Source organism: Penicillium atrosanguineum (genome assembly GCF_028827265.1).
Source record: "Penicillium atrosanguineum strain IBT 20685 chromosome Unknown utg000002l_segment0_segment0, whole genome shotgun sequence".
Lineage (NCBI taxonomy): Eukaryota > Fungi > Ascomycota > Eurotiomycetes > Eurotiales > Aspergillaceae > Penicillium > Penicillium atrosanguineum.
The window spans coordinates 3,095,889-3,112,571 of NW_026623134.1; the positions used below are offsets into that span (position 1 = coordinate 3,095,889).

The window sequence follows — 16,683 nt, forward strand, 5'->3', positions numbered from 1 at the left end:
CAACCCATTTCCGGGTTGTTCCTGGCATTATCTTTGAGGCATCCTTTGGTACCCTTTGCAAGTGATCCTGTTGGGCTGCTCTTTCAATGTGCCCGGACAAACAGCCATGACCCGCCTAGCAAAGCCAACATATATTGTTATTATTATTATTATTCCCATATTTTGGCCTGCTTGTTTAATGGATTATGAATGATATATGTATCAATGTAACCAAGGCTAGTTGTAATCACGCTCAAGAACTGCATTGTGGCGTAGCCATTAGCCTGGCAGTTATAAGGCTATGAAATGCTAAACAGAAGCATCACGCTTCGCCAGTTGCCGAACATCAAATTCAAGCTTCACTTTCCTCGTCACTCGTGGCCTCAATATTCTGTTTATAAGGACTGGCAGTCCTTTCCGGCTCGTCGTTGCCGTCGCCCGGTTGATCTGCGCAACTGGAGTATATCGGCCGAGGCAAAGACTCGCCCTGTTGTTTCAGGGCCTGCTCAATGTCAGGGAGAAGCTTGATCAAAGCAGAGAACTGATCCATCGGCATCGATATTCCCTAGAGTAGACGTCAATAATCAGGATGCTATGGGAATTACAATCACCGAAACCTAGGTGAGCGAAACAGAATCCCGCTTACCTTTTTGCCGGGAAGTTCCTGGCCGTCCTTTTCATAATATTCCCGAACATTGACCATATTCTTGCCACGGAAAGACGAAATGGTCACCCGGCGCATTTTGGAGATTTCCCAGTAACGGTCTCCATTGGTATCCACCTTGCTCGTCGTCTCGCCGGTGTTGGCCTTGGATTTCTTCGAATGGATGCCAACATCTTCACCAAGTCCCTGAGATTCTGAAGAGCGCTTCCGGGATGTCATGGCGAATTGAGGAGAGTCTTGGCTGGTAGGGGAGATAGACAAGTGAGGAGAAGCGGTGCGCGTGCGGGGAGCAACGCGTAGTGTCACGTGGTGATTAGAGAGGTCTTATCTACTAAGTCAACGGTTTTCGCGTTTCATCGCAAACAACTCAAGCTTGTTGTTCATTTTCAAGTGATCACAATGTCAATACCCGTAAACCCTGAAGGAGCACCGAAAATATGAATCCTCGTGCAACCGTTTGCACCTGTAGACTGTCAAAGATCTTCTCAAGCGCCTCCCGACTGGCTGCTGCACCCATGACGCTTGTCAGTGCCTGGGGGATTCCTCTCTGAACGAACAGCCGACGTGCTTTATTACGCAACTGCGCCTTTTCCTGTTCAGTTGGCGAGGGAGGCCAGGCCTTAAATTCATCCTCTGTCGGCAGAGCATTCTCTCGCAGCTTCTTCAGATATTCTCCAAGTGCGTCATCCGACGTGTGGCTTTCAATCATGGAATTCTGCAGCAACTCACGGATCGTCTCGAGCGTAGGGCTTCCAGGACGAAGGATGTACGTTTTGGCGGCATTCAGTAAGGTCCGACGAATGTTCCACGCAGATGACAGAGTATAGAGTTCGTTGATTACGGCAAATATCAGCTCAACTGCGATTTGAGTCTCATCCGCGGTGATAGGTTGTCGTTGTCGGCGCAAGCCTTGTGAACCAGAGCACGGCTCCCCCGTCGACTCGGACTCGTTTGCTGACTTCGGTAACGCCAGAACCGAGTCTTCTTTGACCCCGACAGCCTCTCCGCGGCCGATCGACCCAAACGAATTCCGGTCTTCAGACGGCGCTGGTGTCGACACTGAGGTCCATGCATCCTGTTCACTAACCATTTGGCCCATATCATTGCCAGGATCATTCACAGAAAGTGCCTTGGGACTTTCTTCCGTCGTCACGCTCAGTGAGGAAACCGTTGGCGGTGAGGCCTGGGTCGAGCGCTCGTCTTCGCTAGTCCGAGACAAGATAGAGTGATCTTCCAGGCTAAGCTCTGCTGGAGAAGGATTGATGCGGTTAATATCACTTGCAGAGCTAGAGCTCCGAGGGAGTTCACGCTCTACCTGAGACGAGGTTTTCTGATGGTGGGATTGTCGGTCGCTATTTGTTGGCTTTCTGCTATGTCCAACGCCCCCAAAGACCCCGGTCACGCCGTCGAAGACCGCTCTGCCACCTCCGGCCACACCCTTAGGGGCATTGGTGAGTGCTCCCAGCACCCCTTTGCCCATGTTCTCGAATGCGCTCTGGCTCGGGAAAGAAAAACCCGGCTTGACAGAGGGGACTTCACTGGTTCCCACTTCCTTTTCTAAGAACCGTCGCATTCGGTCTGTTTCCGCAAGGAGTTCGTGCTTCATGGCATGCTGTAAATATCGCTCCAGATCTCGCGCAAGCGCCTCTCGGGTCTGGCCTTTCCAGGCGGGCAGAATTGGAAACCGCTCGGAGAAGCTGGTTATTTGATTCAAACGTGAAACCGTCTCTAGCATTTCATGGAGAGATTGAAATTCCGAATATTTTCGGAATAGCATCCATCCGGTAGAGCGAGTAGACGTGGGTTCGACCTGCAAGAGATAATCCCACGTAGGCCGTGATTTGATGGTTCCCTTCTCACTCTGGGCACCATCGTCATCCACCATGACTAAGGCACCGTGAAGGGCCAAAGTGGGCGCCGGAGCGTCTTCCCGAGGATGTGACATAGGATTCGATGATGGCATTTTCGAGTTGGTGAATGGTAGTTGATTCTCCATCATGCCCGCCCGGGCAGAAACTTCCGACTTTTGATCGGCATTCCCAGGCTGCATCGATGACCTCTTAGTCTCATCTGTTGATTGACGCGCCTCTATAGATTGAGCAGTTTCGGCGAATTGTTTATAAGCTCCCTGTACGTCTTGAGATGCAATCATGGCACTCAACCGCTTCGCCTCTAGCATGGCTTCTTCCGTTGCCTTATCCGTATGGTTGGATTGCTGTACGGTATTCTGAGATGCAAGTTCGTCATTTTTCGGTTCTGATGGCCCACCCTTGGTCTCTTCTGAGACCTTCGGGGTACCAACGCCCTGGTTCCGTGCCCCCTCGACGCCAGCATCGATTGCATGCATGATTTCAGATTCGCCATCCTCCAGAAGATAGATGATCCACTCATTGATGAATTCAGGGCGGGAAAGGCTCATCACAGTCGACTCCAAAATGACACCTGAGAAGATCTCGCGGAGGAAATCCCTCACGGGGGAACAGCCATACGATTTTGCATCGAGAAAGTTGGACAGAATATCATCCGCAATCATATTGAGCTTTTTTCGTTGCTGTTCTTCCGATAACACGTTCGCGAGGCTGCTGTCCGGGGCATTTTCGAGGTATTGATCAACAATTTCCTGGGCCTCGCCGGAGGAAGACCCGGCAGCAAATGCAGCGGCGAGTTCGTTTAAAAATACGATTATAATGGATGATGAATTGGTGAGGAACTGCAAGAAGGTATCCTCCGTCCGTTTCCGCGAAAGATGAGATGAGACAGCGGTCACAAAATAGGTCAGAGTCCTCCGACAGGAATCCGGAAATACTGATTCTTTGGGAAGGATTGGCTCATACCAATACCTTGGAAAGTCTCGTTAGCTGGGCCCGGACATGTAGGGAAAGGGACGAGTGTGTATTTACTTTACGTAGTCCTTAATGACAGCGTCGGTGAGCAACCTCAACGCTGCAGCAGTCGCTGGCCGGAAGGTCTTAAAATCGAGGTCTGTGGCAGACAAGTCTTCCGCTGTGGTGGCGGCATTGCCATTGTCCTTGTCCTGGGTGTCAAGCTTGGTGGAAATGACGCGGTTGGGCCAATCCAATAGCCTCTTGGAAACCTCCAGGGCCAATTCTCTTCTTTTTCTGGGCAACTGTAACCCTTCCTCCCCATGGCTGTGAGTCCCTTCCCACGATGCATGTAATATGACTCCGAGGGCAACACCGATCAACAGAAGGCCGACTCGTCCTAGGACGATGTATGTAACGACTGTCAGGAGGGCGCACACGGCCGCTAGCTTCTCGTTACTCGAGGTCGAGAGAAAATTGAGGGCAAAGTCTATCGCTTCCTGCAGCAGTCTCGTCGAAACACGTTGTTCGGTCACCGAGTCGTTTCGCATTTGATCGGAAGGAGTCGCCAAGTCCAAAGGCGCGGTCTTGGACTCAGTGGAGGTGACCACATCATCGCTGGATGAATCCATTATAAGAGCTCATCAGGGAAGATCAAGGTGGTAGTTTTCAGATCCATAACTTGATTCAAAGAGAAGGGGAGGCGCCGGAGCTCGTCGAATGCAGGTGGTCAGTGCGGGAACCTTTCCGCATGGAGCTCTTCACATGATTTTTGCTGAGTATGTGAACCAACTTACTCTACTTTTATCTTCTCTATGTGGTTCTGGATGATCAAAGATTCCAATGCGAAATCACATTGACGAGAAAAACTGTATATATGTACCCATTCATAATTGCCCCGCTGCCATAGGGCGGCCAGGCATCTAAAGCTAAACAGAATGGAGTTGCTCTCCGCTATCCGAGTGAATCTGGTCATTCAAAGAGGAATGTGAGTCATGCCAGATGTAAAGAAGATTGCGGGATCGTGTTCTATATCTACTTGCACGGAATCAATGCTGCAGGGGCCTCGCGAACATCACATCGAGGACCTTACTCATCGTGTCCGCACGTATTTGGTGTGAGATCCCTGGGCGACAATGGTCAACCCAGAGTCGGTATTTTTAGAGATCGTCACCGTGGTAAATGCGAGTGACTTGCCGACCTTGTTGGCCCGACCTTCGATCTCAATCCAGTCGCCATCCTTGGCACCAGACAGGAAGTTGACATGAATGTCCGTGCTCACTCCCGTAGAGTCCAGTCCGTGGGAGGCAATGGCCATTCCTCCGGCCCAATCCGTCACGGAAGCAGAAAAAGCACCATGTAGACTGCCCTTGGAGTTAAGTTGGCGAGGGCCGACTTGTAGTCGAGCCCGGACAACGCCCTTTTCGGCATCATAGATCTCTACCTCACTCAGTAGAAACTCATAGATGGGGCTGTTGGGCCGAGTGCGTTCCCACACTTTCAAGACCTGTTGGAGCTCAGCGTTCATTTTAAAGGGGGGGAAAGGTCGGAGAGTCGAAGTGGAGCGAGGAAGGAGAAGAAGAAATTTGCGGCAAGCGAAAAGTGGTCGTTTTCATAGCCGAGAGCTAGTCCGCAAAAGGCAAAGACCGCCGCTGACTACAGCCAGGCCATTTGAAGCCTCAGGCCCCAACTGTCCGTATGTTAAGATTGGAAGAGGTGTCAGACGATACAGAAAAGGTGGATGTCTAGAAAATCCTTAATACATTTGCTTAAAGCAAGAGCCAAGCCACTATTTGGTCGCCTATTCAGACTCTATCGACATCCAGAGACTTAGTCTTCTACCTTTCTCTTGGGGCTCATACTCTCCAGTAATCAATACTGTCTATTCAGGGCTTCTATGCTTTCGATTACTCCGATGCCTTGACTTCCTCGAAAGCATCTGAGACAGCATAAAGTGGTTGACGTCTTCGTCCCCCCAGTACGTAAGGTGACTGGCGATACTGGCTATCAACGAGATGTCGAAAGCTCCTCTGCGAGATCGACTGCATCAGTAATATACATATACCGAGAGATGTATGATTGACTTACTCCTGTATGTTGTAGTCAACACGACCATTGGAGTTTAGGGAACGCACCTTGGCGTCTTCAAACTTCATTTTCCGCTCCTGGTCTTCGGCGTCCATGTCGGGCTCAGCCTCCGAGGAGCGAGCATGATCTTTCCTGTGGACGTTCCTGTTCCTTTGGAACCCATCGTAAAGTGTCTCGATATCGGGGTCAATCAGAATTGGGAAATGATCTTCAGAGTCCCGTGGTGCATCTTGAAGCGAGCCGGACTGAGTGCGTTTATGCCCATTGGATGCATCCGTTGGTTTCCTCTCAGGGACTGATGGGACTTCTTCGGCATTCAAGCCCAGGCTACGGTTCAGCAAGCTGCTCGCCACGCCGGATGTAAAATTACTCCACAGCGAACCCACACTCTGGCCCATGCGAGTTCCGAGGATGGAGAGGCTTTGTCCTGAAGCCGCCCACAGGCTTCTTTTGACTGAAGGCAAGGGTTGGGGCTTCAAGCTTGCCATTGCAGGGGAAATGAGAGGCTCCAGTCGATAACTTACCGGGTCCGAGGGATGAAAAATATTGTAAATGTCGCGGCATTTTGGGGCTGAGATGATGGCTGAGTTGTCACCTATGTCACCCCTGGTGCTGCCACGTGAGTCTCTTTTGGAAGCTTTTAGGGAACCCAGTATTGTAGGGTCAATATCGACTTCCAGAGCACTGTTGCGGTTTCTCGCACGGAGAGGAGAATAACCAGCGATAGTCTTCCCTTTCAGCATCTGAAAGAGAGCAATGGGGGACCCCAGGCAAAAGAATTCTTCGCACTCAAAGCTCAATGCACTTCGACCGAGATTTCGCTGGTCCGAAAGATCATCGCTTTCCTGAGCCGCCGGCTTGCTTCCCCCTTTGCGATATCGGGTTCAGCAGGCTGGTGACATAGAATATCAAACAAAATTGCGCTGCCGAGGGAATGGCCGCAGAGGCTAACAGTCCCCTGGAAAGACGGATTGCGCGCTTTGTAGAGTTGAAGAATTCGGTTGCACTCTTGTTTCACGATATTGGAAATATGTTCACAATACCCGCTCTGGTATAGAAGAACGTCCATCGCCAGGTCAGAAATGAGATTCCGAACGGCAGGGACACTTTCCAGTGTGATATCCGCCAGACTAGGATAGGCATCATCCTCAAGGGCATCAGCATCAGTCAAATCAAGCTCCTTTCGATTTTGCCGAACCCCTCGATAAGGAAAATCTAGGAGGTGCCGCCAGCATCTATACGGGAGCGTCAGTTCTTTCCCTTGGACAGCCGGTTGGCGAATGTTCTACTTACACCGGGAGTACTTGAACCCGACAGTTGCCATTGCTGTCCGCAAAAGCAGAATTGAGGGCTTGGAGATCTGGAGAGGCCTTGTACACTCCCTTGAGTGTCTTCCGTAGCACGTTCACGTCGTGGATAAAGTTGATACTTTCCAATCTCAATCCAAGGCGTTGACCGATGCCATGAGTCACCAGGATCAAATGATCAACCTCTCGCTCTCGATCGTCATTGTCGACTTCTCTCAAATCCTCCATCTCCTGCTCTTCCTGTCTACGGGCTTGCTCCTCCAACTCGGCCGGGTTTTGAAGTTCTCCTGCAAGCGACGACATTTGCCGCTCTAATGTCGACTTTGGCCGCCTTTCTGCACTTTGTAACTCAGTCGTGATCTCAGATGCAGGTAAATCCACCGGAAGTGGCTCGTTCGGCCTCTTGGTCTCTGCGGGGGATGTCTCAGAGTCGGTAACGCTTGATATCTTCTCGGCAGGCTTTCGTTCTGACCCCTTCGAGTCAGAGGACTCCTTTGCACGACTAGGTTCAACTAGCCCGCGAACTACTTTGTTGCCGGGGACGCCGCCTAGTTTCTGATATACAGCGGTACTGACCCGCGACATAAAGTCATCAGTAGTGAGCCAAGCTGTGGAATTATCTTGGTAGGCGACAATTCTATTCATGTATGTCCCAAACAGTCGGTACTGCTGGTGGTCCATTGGAGGTGCAGTCGATCCATTCCCACTCTGGGGCTGAGCATGAGACCTGGGTGAGTCTGGATCTTGTAATCCCTGGAGGTTGGGTTGAGTATCTTGTTCGTCCAATGTGGACAATTGGGAACTCCTAGAATCAGATGTACCCGTCCTCCATGGTCGTAGTTTCAGATATCCTTCCTCGAGCTGAGTCGCCAGGTTCTCTTCGCATGGCCTCAAGCCAGACCCGTCCTGGAAAAACCAGGTTCCCCGACGAACTTCATAAACGGGGCCTATCCAATAAGCCGGGCCGAGCTCTCGCTGTTCGACATCCACATCGAAAAGATAGTCCTCGTTCACGGGAACCTTGGTTGGCACTTGTTGTGCCGACTCCTGCCTTGGGCTATGACCCTGGGCGTCGTCGACGTCCGATAATCTCTGGAAGGCTGCTTCGATTGCCTGCGAATCCTTTAACGAGAACGGAATAAACTTCTTGGGTGGTGGCGGTGGTTTCTGATCCGGCTTGTTTTGATCGCTCAAGACAGGCTTTCGTTTCGGGGAATCGACAGCGTAGAACCATCTCACTTTCAGTGGAGGGCAGTCGGAAGGGTAATTTCGTTGGCTCAGCCTATTCCTATGTGTCACTGTGTGATCCTCTCCTTGCGAACGGTGCAGGACATCTGGTCCTAGTGAACGGTCGGGCTGAGGGGTCGAACTTCTCGGGGTACTCCACGGGGAAAATGTCCCTAGAAACGATTTCTGGTCGGCTGCGGCCATGGACGTGGAACGCGCCCTTAAAACGGTGGAGCGAACCAATGTGAAGTGAGTCAGAGTGATCCTAGAGAAATTTTCCAAAACGTGGTAAGTGATGGATTAGAATAAGCAAAGTGTACTCCAAGTGTCCAAGTGTCATTGTTTTAGTCCCGCATGATGTAATCCCGCTTCCACTCTGGAGCTTCGACTTGCGGTGAATTCTAATACAGAACGAAGCGTCTAGTCCATTTAAATCATGTATATTCATGCTTATGTTACGGCTGCATATTTCTCACAGCCTTGTTAAGCATCCTAACATAGATGCATGTTTCTGAACTCCCGAGGTTACATTTGCTAGATTTTTCTCGCCAATAGCAGGCCAAATATATCCACTGTACATGCCTAGCCTGGACAAAAACTCATTACGGCCAATGCGAGATTTAAACACCTGAATGTATTCCAATTTTCTAGCCCTAGCTGACGATTCAGAGCAACGGGAACGAGCACGGCAATGCAAGAATGGTTGCGTGTCCTCCCAGGTCCAGAGCTGCCAGGTGAAGGAAGAGCGTTAAACCCTGGTACATGTTCGACTTCGTAATGGAACACGAAGGCGGGAACGGGAAAACAATATTGATGGGCGAAACCGACCATGGACTAATGAATGAGCGAGACGCGATAAAAGAACAAAGATGTAGCCTGCTGCCGGATTCGTATAAGGCCGCAGAGAGAAGAAGAAAATGAAGTTAATGTAGCGACGTCATCCAAAGACAGGTGCGTTCAAGCGGCTCGTAACGGAAATGCCTGAGGGATACCAGCTGTGTACTTTGTGGAAACCAGCAGTTACACTCTGGGAGAAGTACCCGAGATGTACCGGTGCGGTAAAAAACAGCCCCTTTACGGGGCGCGCAGTACACAGTGGCTCGTTGAGCCCCCCACCTCTTGTGTATACCCGGTTGCCTCTCCATCTTTGCACTGCCCAGCACGCTTGCGTCCAATTCTTCCTTTGCTCGATATCTTCATTTATATCCCGGGGAAACTCCCTACACCCTCCTCCCTTATCCTCCTCTCCCCTCTCAAAGTCTCGGAGTTATTCTGCGCTCCCCCGCCCCCTCCATCCCGAGATGAACGCCCTAAAGCTGCAGAAGTGAGTGGCCTCCGGACCAACCCCCCTCCCCCCTATCCGCCTATCCTTCAATGGCACAAATTGACCACGACTCTTCATCTTCGGTAGACGCTTTCCGCAGCTGGATCAGGGCGAGATTTTTGCTCTCCAGGATGCATTCCTGAAACTTGATGTGGACGATCGTGGCTACCTTGACGAAGCCTCCGTGATCAAAGCAACTCAGCAGTCAGAGCGACAGCCGTATGATGTCGTACGGCAGACTCTGAAGGGCGTGGAACTCGATAGCTCCCGGCGCGTCGAGCTCGAGGACTATATCGATGTAGGTGGTCATTTCGCAACACAATGCCCCCACCTCCACCCGATTCAAAGCTAATGCGTGGCAGCTGGTGTCGCGACTCCGGTCAGGACCTGCTCCTGGTGCCCATGGGGGCTCCAGCCCCGCGGCTGTGATCCAAGGAGCTCAGGCTGGAGCCGGTGCCGGCGCTGGCGGATCCCGGCATGTATCCAAGGGTAGTGTTGGAGGCAAGATTCACGTCCAAGGATCTTCCGCAAATGTCACCCACACGATTAACGAGGATGAGCGAACCGAATTTACGAGACATATCAATGCCATTTTGGCCGGCGATCCGGACATTGGAAACCTCTTGCCCTTCCCCACCGACACGTTCGAGATGTTCGACAAATGCAAGGACGGTCTGGTCCTTGCCAAGCTGATCAATGACAGTGTGCCGGATACTATCGATGAACGTGTTCTCAACAAGGCCGGAAAGAAGATCAAACAACTGAATGCTTTCCACATGACGGAAAATAACAACATCGTTATCAACTCGGCCAAGGGCATTGGCTGCTCCGTCGTTAACATTGGAAGTGGCGACATCATCGAGGTTCGCGAGCACCTCATTCTTGGCCTGATCTGGCAGATCATTCGCCGTGGTCTTCTGGGCAAGATTGATATCAAGCTGCACCCCGAGCTTTACCGACTCTTGGAGGAAGACGAGACTCTGGAGCAGTTCCTGCGCTTGCCCCCGGAGCAGATCCTGCTGCGTTGGTTCAACTACCACCTCAAGAACGCGAAATGGGATAGACGGTAAATCAACCCCCTCGCTCCACTGAACTTCTTGGGCCTTGCATCAGAAAATCCATGGCTAACATTTCTCTTTCAGGGTGACCAACTTCTCCACAGATGTGAAGGATGGTGAAAATTACACAGTCCTCATGAACCAGCTGGCACCTGATGTCTGCTCCCGTGGACCTCTCCAGACCACAGACTTGCTCCAGCGCGCAGAGGAGGTCCTCACCAATGCGGAGAAGCTGGACTGCCGAAAGTTCTTGACCCCTACCTCACTGGTCGCTGGAAACCCAAAGCTCAACCTTGCGTTTGTTGCCAATTTGTTCAATACTCATCCTGGACTTGATCCTATCACTGAAGAGGAGAAGCTCGAGGTTGAGGACTTTGACGCCGAAGGTGAGCGCGAGGCAAGAGTTTTCACCCTCTGGCTCAACTCGCTGGATGTGCAGCCCGCGGTCAACTCGCTGTTTGACGACCTGCGTGATGGAAGTATTTTGCTACAGGCCTACGATAAGGTTATACCGGGCAGCGTCAACTGGAGACACGTTAACAAGCGTCCGGCTTCGGGTGCCGAGCTGATGCGATTCAAGGCGGTAGAAAACACAAATTATTCCATCGAACTTGGAAAGCACCACGGGTTTTCTCTGGTGGGTGTGCAGGGTGCCGATATCACAGACGGCCAGCGGACCCTGACACTCGGCCTGGTATGGCAATTGATGCGCCGGGATATCACCAGAACCTTGTCTGCTCTTGCACAGCGACTGGGCAAGCGCGAGATCACGGATGCTGAGATGATTCGATGGGCAAATGACATGTCCAAGAGCGGCGGTCAGTCCTCTACGATCCGCAGCTTCAAGGACTCATCCATTGGAACTGGACTATTCCTCCTGGATGTGCTCAACGGCATGAAGAGCAGCTACGTAGACTACGACCTGGTCACCCCTGGCCGCTCGGATGAGGAGGCATATGCCAACGCTAAGCTGAGCATCAGTATTGCCAGAAAGATGGGTGCCACCATCTGGCTGGTGCCCGAGGATATCTGCCAAGTGCGCTCTCGCTTGGTCACCACCTTCATCGGTATGTTTACCTTGTATTCTTTCATATGTTCCTTTACTCACCGTGCTTGCAGGTTCGCTCATGGCCACGCATGAGAAGATGTAACGATGACCCATGTCTTCGACTGCGCTTTTACTTATCTACAGTTCCAACGGTATTTTACTGAGCATGCAGCGATAGTTCCTGTCCAATGTGCCATTGCTGCAGCTTTTTACGAGTATTTTAGTTTGTGTCTCCTGTCTTTTCGATGCATGTACAGTCTGCTTTGGAACATGGCAAACGAAGGGAGTGAATCGAGCCCAAAATGCAAGATCTCAAAGTTATTTCCAATAAGAAGAACTGCCGTAGAGACCGATGTAGCCTAAAGATACTGGTTGAACCACGCCACAGCCTGGGTGAAGGCCGACTCCTTAGCGAATCGAATGATCGGCTTGGAGATGTCACCTCGGACGGCAAACCCATGTTGCACGCCACTGAACAGGTTAATCTGATACGGCTGACCTGTCTTGGCCAGGATATCCTCGGATTCGTGGCGTTTCGGGGCAGGGAAGATGGAGTCGGTCTCTGTGTTTCGGATGTCTTTGTTAGTGACCAGATAGAAACGTTTGAAGAACAAGGCAAAAAACTGACCGGCTGCAGCAATAGACAGAGGGCCCTTGATTGCTGCCAGCTCATCGATCTCAACGAAGCTAGGATGGGCCAGATAGGCGACATCACAGCCACCGGGCTGGAGCATACGGATAGCATACTTGGCCTATAAATCACAGAATTAATATTTCACCCTACTGTCAAAAATGTGCTAACATAGACGACGGATCTTACTCCAAAGCAGTATCCAATTGCACCGATACGCTCACAGCCTAGGCTGGACTTCATTTCCTCAAACACCATCTGCACCACTGGCTCCACACGGTCAGGCAGATGTCCGGGTGGACCCTTTAGCCAGGCCATCAAATCGAACCCATCTGGTCGATTGAGGGGGACCGGATCACCGTGGAATAGGTCCGGCATGACAACGAAGTAGCCATTTGCTGCCAGTTGATCCGCAATCAACTGGGCGTTGATAAATCGGTGTCCGATCACATCAGTGAGCAGAAGAATGGCTCGTTTAGTAGAGTGATCAGCCGGGTGCGAGATGTATGCCTCAACTGTGATGGTTAGTCGTCATGCCTCGGGGTCAGAGAGGGGACGATGTCATACCATCGCCGACCTGTTGGAACTGGCCTTTAGCCTCGCCTTCATGCTTAACACCAACAGAACAGCAAGCTGCAGGGGGATTGGATGCCATAATTTTTATTCGACTTCAGAAAAGAGGTATAGAGGGGAGTGGGGTAGTCAGGGATGAACAATGAGATCAATGTGGGGTCACCCTTCTCGGCAAAATGTGACTGACTGTCCTGAGCTCCTGCCTTCCCAAAATCTGCACTTTCCTGAGCTCCCCTCCATGCTCCTCTATCCATAATCTAGTCTGTTTGAAGATTCCTATATATGTCACAACCTTTAATAGTTTAGTTAACAATAGCTAGAGCTACTGAGGATAGCTATAGCTAAAAGAACCGACTTCTCCTAGGCCGTGGAATGCGACTGCCTATTGGGCTCCTAATCTACAGAGAGCTAAGAGGCCAAGAGTGAGTATCTAGTATCTTCAAGTCTATGTCATATAATCAGATACAAACTACAAAGCAGACTCGGCCCCGTAAAAATGCCCAGCCAGAAGAAGATGTTCCCTATCAGTCGACGGCCACGCATAAGGCGCGTCCGGCTTAACGAGACAAGCGGCAGCTGCGACATTTGGAGGAAGAGCAGATAGCCTCGCAGGCGCCGGAAAATACAAAGCATGATCAGCTCATGAATGCACGCCGATAAGAAGAATGTCACTAGGCTGGCAGAGACCCGGGACAATTTGAAAGAGCTGATAGAGCTATGATATACGTGTCGCAGCAGGAAGTTGTGAACTGGACGGTTCCAGTCGCGAGCAAATTGGTCCCAAGAGACTGAATTCCACCAGTCTGCATAGAAGCCACGGTCTGCAAATTGGGTAATCTCGGCCAGAGCATTGAGCTGAGGTTCAATGGTTAGTGACGTCTGTCATTGACATTCAGGAAGTCGGGAGCTCTCACCACACACTCCCAGATCACATAGAAAGCTAGCAAGTACTCCATCATGAAGGGAAATAGTAAGTCACTGAGTACCCAAGGAAATTCCTGGAGCCTCTGCTGTACAGTGAGCCCCTCCTCCTTCATTCGCAGGGTCGACATTACGACCGGATATATCCAATTTTGCGAAACGACAATCATGACCACGATGGTGCCGAAGGTGGCAGCCGTCTTCTCGGCAACATAGGACCAATTGACTCTCTCTGTCCGCGGATATTCAAGTTCATAGACGAGTATGGGCAAGGTAATGAAGTCGCAGAAATTGCCCAGAGTCAAGTTGCGGGGGTAATGGTTGGAGGATGAGAACTGACCCCGGAGGCCTTCAGACAAGAGTTCAATTTCCCGTTCCAGGAGCGCTTTGAGTGATTTCATCTGAGAGGGCTCTAGAGGTGTCCCATTTTCGATGGTTTCAGCAAGCGACAGGATATGGTCAGTGTCGCGAGTTCCATGAAGGTCTTCCATGTCCGCTGAGCGCTGTGCATCATCCTGCCGCTTCAGATGAGTGAGCTCAGAACCGAGGTCGGTGTGCACTGCGGAGGTATGCCCGGTAGATGCTGAACGGTGATCGATTTGTTTCTCTAGCTGCTTAAGTCTTGTCATCAACAGGTCACGCTTGCTGTACAATTCAGATACTGGTAGGGCTTCATTTAGCGATGTGATGATAATCGGAAAGGATAGTTACTGACAGTAGCCATTGTAGGATGAATAACTATGCTGTTTCATCAGCATCGTCAAGCAATGCAGGACTATGAACACGGTATGTGTCCAAGGCCAATCACGATGATATGTCCACCAGATAAAGCCCGCAAGGTATGCAGTCTGCCAGATCTATCGTGTGTTAGCAAAGCCAAAAGAAAGCCGAGGAGACGGGTTGGGGTCTATACATTCTGGACCACCCATCCAAGGCCACTCCAACGCAAATATCCGCGCCAGATAACTCGCTGAAGTCCAAGACAAACCACTGTCGACAAGCAAAGGACTAAATCGGTCAACCCCAGAACCAGCACATCCTTACGAAACATCAGTCGGATGATCTCGTTCTTGCCCCAGATGGTCCCATAGATTCTCCAGTTATTGGCCGCAACCTTGACTAGCAGCAAGGCCACTCCCAGCCAGAAAAGAGTGAAAAAGCCGTGGAACTGAGAGGACGTGAACTTGGGGTTCTGGCGATCTAAGGTACTTAGTTGTCGGGTGAACTCCAGGTCTCGAAAGCGAAAGCGACGCTTCTCCGTCATTCCCGACCTCTCCAAGTACGCATTGCGCCGGAAAACCTCTTTCAGCAGCTTGGCATCTTCTGTGGTGAGCAGGTATTGTCCAACTCGGTCGGTTTCCTGAAGCTTGATCGGTACACTTCTTTCGGCTGCCTCGGTCTCGGAGCTGGACGGGGTGGCAGCAAGGTGCCCTTGCAGTAAATCGACCTGCTTGTCCTGATCCATGGCCCACATACGATCATAGAGGATCGAGAGGCCCAGTACAAGTCCAAATCAGTGCCAAGTCTAGGTCTAGGACTCTTTATAACTCAAAGAGCCCGGGTGACTCGGATCGTCAAGTGGCGAGGAGGTAAACATATGACGTTAGGAGTTCCGGATTGGGCAACATGTGATGGAGTAAGAATTAGAAATTAGAAATTGTGTATGTTTCAGCCTTATACCGGTAAGCCAGTATACCAAGACACTATGTGCGCACTCCTCGCCCGAAGCTACGATCAGCTACAATTAGAAGCTACACTTGCATCTTTCCCCCTCAATCTCAACCTCAATCTTAATCTCAACCTCAATCTTAATCTCAACCTCAATCTTAATCTCAACCTCCACCCCCTTTCCCCAATTCTCTTCCCACACCGATCTAACATGGACCAACCGCAAGGCCAAGTCCTGGGTGCCGAGAAACCAAAGGCAAATACAGAAGTCAACAATCCTTCCATCGAAATCGAGTTGAGCGGTATGCAGGACGCGGTGATCGACACGAATTCTGGCCCGGCATCAGCAGAGCAAAGTGAAACACGGGAAGATGCCATTCTCCCCGATGCGCAATGTGAGATAGAACCTCCAACCCCCGCAAACAAGAATGCTGGTTCCAATTTTATGCTCTACAGTAAGTGCTCCCGACCGGCTTTCCTCATCACCCCTTGGCTAGGATGCCAGAGCTATCGTATTGCTACGGACCGGTTGCTTTGATGAACCGCTAATTCATATTCCCAAGCTTTCTTACTTCGCCAATTGTCGAGATAGTCGCTGGAGAGACTGTTCTGAAGGTGCATCGAAATTTCATCCTGGATTCGCCCTTGAGGCATTCGTGAATGAGTTTGATGCATCGGGCCCAGTGAGCAATTCATTCTCAGAGAAACGTTTCTGGGATACTAAATTTGTGATCTGTGGCGCATTCACCTCCCGGACGAGAACGCCGAAGCTCTTGGATGCTTTTTGCAGTTCCAGTACACCCGCGATTACACCGTACCGCAAGCCGAGACTCCGTCGGAAGGAACAGATTCAAGTGGTCGACAGCTCCGACAATACGCGCGAATTTACACACTGGCGGAGAAACTGGGGTTGCCTGCGCTGAAATGCTTGGCGCATACCAAAATTCACGGACTCAAGGGCACTCCGAGCGACGAGCTGGTCTACGCCCGCTATATCTACACCTACACTCCTAAGAACGACACCACGATACGCGGACCCATCGCGTCGTTCTGGGCCTCCTGCGGCCATGTTTTGCGGTATGAAGTTGAGGAAGGATGGAAGAAACTCTGTTTCGAGATGCCCGAGTTTACATACGACGTAGTGACTGTCGTTCTGGACCATCCGAGGACGGAGAAGGAGAAAGAGAAGACCGGTCAGTTGGAGGCAGAATCGAGTGGCAGAGGTAGTGCTAGGAAACATCCCCGAAGTGGCGTCTAATCTAGATCCAGGGATCCAGGGAAACGAAACGTCTTGTACAGTCTGCACAATGCGAACCAGGCTGTTTATGTCGGTCATTTCAAAATTCGAGATCCATTCATTCTGTCTACACAAG

At 51.0% G+C, this 16,683-nt stretch overlaps 7 protein-coding genes across 7 annotated transcripts; 2 read left to right on the top strand and 5 right to left on the bottom strand.

The window, feature by feature from the left end:
* Positions 1–331: 331 nt before the first annotated feature.
* Positions 332–862, bottom strand: N7443_002956 (transcriptional coactivator p15/PC4 family protein; the record flags this gene model as incomplete). Its single annotated transcript, XM_056883012.1, has 2 exons — positions 332–544; positions 626–862. 2 exons carry the CDS (start codon positions 860–862, stop codon positions 332–334), a joined length of 450 nt encoding a protein of 149 aa, XP_056744853.1.
* A 175-nt stretch (positions 863–1,037) lies between these two features.
* Positions 1,038–4,097, bottom strand: N7443_002957 (uncharacterized protein; the record flags this gene model as incomplete). Its single annotated transcript, XM_056883013.1, has 2 exons — positions 1,038–3,483; positions 3,544–4,097. The coding sequence occupies 2 exons, from the start codon at positions 4,095–4,097 to the stop codon at positions 1,038–1,040; spliced, it is 3,000 nt and encodes a 999-aa protein (XP_056744854.1).
* A 461-nt stretch (positions 4,098–4,558) lies between these two features.
* On the bottom strand, positions 4,559–4,993 carry N7443_002958 (PaaI family thioesterase; the record flags this gene model as incomplete). Its single annotated transcript, XM_056883014.1, has 1 exon — positions 4,559–4,993. One exon carries the CDS (start codon positions 4,991–4,993, stop codon positions 4,559–4,561), a length of 435 nt encoding a protein of 144 aa, XP_056744855.1.
* A 556-nt stretch (positions 4,994–5,549) lies between these two features.
* N7443_002959 (DDHD family phospholipase) lies at positions 5,550–8,291 on the bottom strand (the record flags this gene model as incomplete). Its single annotated transcript, XM_056883015.1, has 3 exons — positions 5,550–6,296; positions 6,359–6,788; positions 6,847–8,291. The coding sequence occupies 3 exons, from the start codon at positions 8,289–8,291 to the stop codon at positions 5,550–5,552; spliced, it is 2,622 nt and encodes an 873-aa protein (XP_056744856.1).
* Positions 8,292–9,388: 1,097 nt separating this feature from the next.
* Positions 9,389–11,620, top strand: sac6 (fimbrin; the record flags this gene model as incomplete). Its single annotated transcript, XM_056883016.1, has 5 exons — positions 9,389–9,411; positions 9,499–9,709; positions 9,774–10,477; positions 10,554–11,536; positions 11,589–11,620. 5 exons carry the CDS (start codon positions 9,389–9,391, stop codon positions 11,618–11,620), a joined length of 1,953 nt encoding a protein of 650 aa, XP_056744857.1.
* A 256-nt stretch (positions 11,621–11,876) lies between these two features.
* On the bottom strand, positions 11,877–15,107 carry N7443_002961 (uncharacterized protein; the record flags this gene model as incomplete). The annotated part of the gene is made up of 7 exons (XM_056883017.1): positions 11,877–12,269; positions 12,338–12,663; positions 12,716–12,781; positions 13,192–13,576; positions 13,636–14,303; positions 14,358–14,499; positions 14,556–15,107. The coding sequence occupies 7 exons, from the start codon at positions 15,105–15,107 to the stop codon at positions 11,877–11,879; spliced, it is 2,532 nt and encodes an 843-aa protein (XP_056744858.1).
* A 414-nt stretch (positions 15,108–15,521) lies between these two features.
* Positions 15,522–16,568, top strand: N7443_002962 (uncharacterized protein; the record flags this gene model as incomplete). Its single annotated transcript, XM_056883018.1, has 3 exons — positions 15,522–15,765; positions 15,899–15,993; positions 16,071–16,568. 3 exons carry the CDS (start codon positions 15,522–15,524, stop codon positions 16,566–16,568), a joined length of 837 nt encoding a protein of 278 aa, XP_056744859.1.
* Between the last annotated feature and the right edge of the window lie 115 nt (positions 16,569–16,683).